General features: G+C 44.8%; 1 protein-coding gene across 1 annotated transcript in view; it reads left to right on the forward strand.

Annotated features, from left to right (window-relative positions):
• Ten-a (tenascin accessory) overlaps nucleotides 1-2,500 on the forward strand; it is a gene marked incomplete in the record, with an annotated part of 214,869 nt that overhangs the window by 10,776 nt on the left and 201,593 nt on the right. The window contains 2 exon segments of the mRNA XM_070118654.1: nucleotides 91-229; nucleotides 2,167-2,346. Of these exon segments, the coding sequence (XP_069974755.1) occupies nucleotides 91-229; nucleotides 2,167-2,346 (319 nt within the window).

A 2,500-nucleotide genomic window follows, 5' to 3' on the forward strand; every position in this document is an offset into this window, starting at 1 on the left:
ATCCCTCTCCTTCCTCCCCCCCCCCGTCCTCTCAATACCTCTCCCCTTCCCTCTTTCGCCTCTTAATTTTCATTTCCTTCTCCCTTCCAGATTCAACCTCACCGTTCCCCGCTCGGCGCACTTGGCCATCTTCGGACGCCGCAACGTGGCTCCGTCTATCACCCAGTACGACTTCGTAGAGTTCATCAAGAGCGGTCGTCCGGGTCGTGCCAAGAGGGAGGCTGATTGGGTAAGTCGTCGGGGAAATGTTCGGATGTGGTGGTGGTATTTTGGGGGTCCTGTGGAGATTTTTTTTGGGTCAGTGTTTGGTGGTTATTCGAGCGCGCATTCGGACGCGTGGACGCATGGTTATGTACACAGATAGGTATGTATACGTATACGCGTGCAGATGTACATACTCATATACATACAGATACACACACACATATGCATATAAATACACATACAGATGCATTTGCACTTACACATACACATACAGATACAGATGCATATACGAATACGCATACGCTTACACACACGCCCACGCCCACGCCCACGCGCACACGCACACGCACACGCACACGCACACGCACACGCACACGCACACGAACTCACACACGAACTCACACACGCACACGCCCACTCACACGCACACGCACACGCACACGCACACGCACACGCACACGCACACGCACACGCACACGCACACGCACACGCACACGCACACGCACACGCACACACACACACACACACACACACACACACACACACACACACACACACACACACACACACACTCTCTCTCTCTCTCTCTCTCTCTCTCTCTCTCTCTCTCTCTCTCTCTCTCTCTCTCTCTCTCTCTCTCTCTCTCTCCCTCCCTCCCTCCCTCCCTCCCTCCCTCCCTCCCTCCCTCCCACCCTCCCTCCCACCCTTCTTCCCTCCCTCCCTCCCCCCTCCCTCCCTCCCCTCCCTCCCTCTCTCTCTCTCTCTCTCTCTCTCTCTCTCTCTCTCTCTCTCTCTCTCTCTCTCTCTCTCTCTCTCTCTCTCTCTCTCTCTCTCTCTCTCTCTCTCTCTCTCTCTCTCTCTTTCTCTTTCTCTCAGATACTCGTGCTTATTCGTAACTCCGCAGACCTTTTCATAACACGTAAATCACAACCCTTTTCATTCGCACTTGGACATATTGCGTTTTATGTCACGCTTACGTACATGTAGAACGTGCAGACACTACAAAAATCATCTCTTTTCAATTTGAAAATGTCAAAGAAAATTGCCATTTATTTCATCCTGCTGCTCGCCAAATGCCACAGAAAATGAAATTCACGGATAATATTTTTCTTTTTTTCTATTTTTTTTAATACTTGCGATAAAACTAAGTAACGCAGACACGCACGGTTATTTATTTGCTTATTTTACCGAATGCGTATGTTTGTAATCATCAATTTCTCAAAATTGTATTCTTTATTTATTTACGTATTCACGCATTTTTTTTGGTTTGTTTGTTTTTTTGTTTCTCTCGGCGCACCTGATCGGTAATTTCCTGTATTGTCTGACTGTTTTATATTGTATATATAGACACACACGCAATCACATCATTCTTTACACATACGTGCATATAATCACACATTCTGATGATATAAATGTGTGTGTTTTTTTAAATAAAGGTTAAATATATATTTCTTTAATAAAGGGAAACGTTATTCTATGTCGGTGAAATGATAGTTCCCTGCATGGAAATCTGCAATTCATCACACTCACACACACACGAAAACACACGCACACGCACATGCACACACAAGCATACGCAAGCACACGCACACACACGCACACTTACCATGTATATATTAAAAATATACGCGTATATGTATGTATGATGTACAGTATGTATGTGTGTATGCATCATCTCCTTTTCTCTGTTTCTATCGTTTTTTTTTCTTATACCCTTTCTATTTGTATTAATTCTTTCTCTCTCTTTCCTTTAATTCTATTTCATGACATACCTTTTCTGATCGTTTTTTTCTCATATAGCCTTTCTATTTATGTTAATTCTTTCTCTCTCTTTTCTTTATTTATATTTCATAACATACCTTTTCTCATCGTTTTTTTTTCTCTCATAGCTTTTCTTTTTATATTAATTCTTTCTTTCTCTTTTCTTTGTTTCCATTTCACAACATACCTTTGCTCCCTCAGGCCACCTCCGAAGAACCCGTGACGGAGGCGATGGTCGTGACGTCACCGACCCCAAGCCTCCAGGACGTCATCGAAGTCTACCCGTTCCTGCACGACCACCACCTCGACCTCAAGCTCGGCCTCCAAGACGCTCTCAAGGACGACCTCGACGACCTGGCCAAGACGGACGACGGAAGTGAGGTAGGTCGTGTCAAGCGTGTCGTTTTTGTGTCGTTTTTTAAGTGTCTCTGATAGGCAGGTGGACGGTTTATCTGGTTCATCAACTTGAGTGGTATAGCCCGGTATATAAGTGATATATCTGTCACATTTAGTATATCTGCCATATATACCACTT

The sequence above is a fragment of the Penaeus vannamei genome, chromosome 42 (genome assembly GCF_042767895.1).
Source record: "Penaeus vannamei isolate JL-2024 chromosome 42, ASM4276789v1, whole genome shotgun sequence".
Lineage (NCBI taxonomy): Eukaryota > Metazoa > Arthropoda > Malacostraca > Decapoda > Penaeidae > Penaeus > Penaeus vannamei.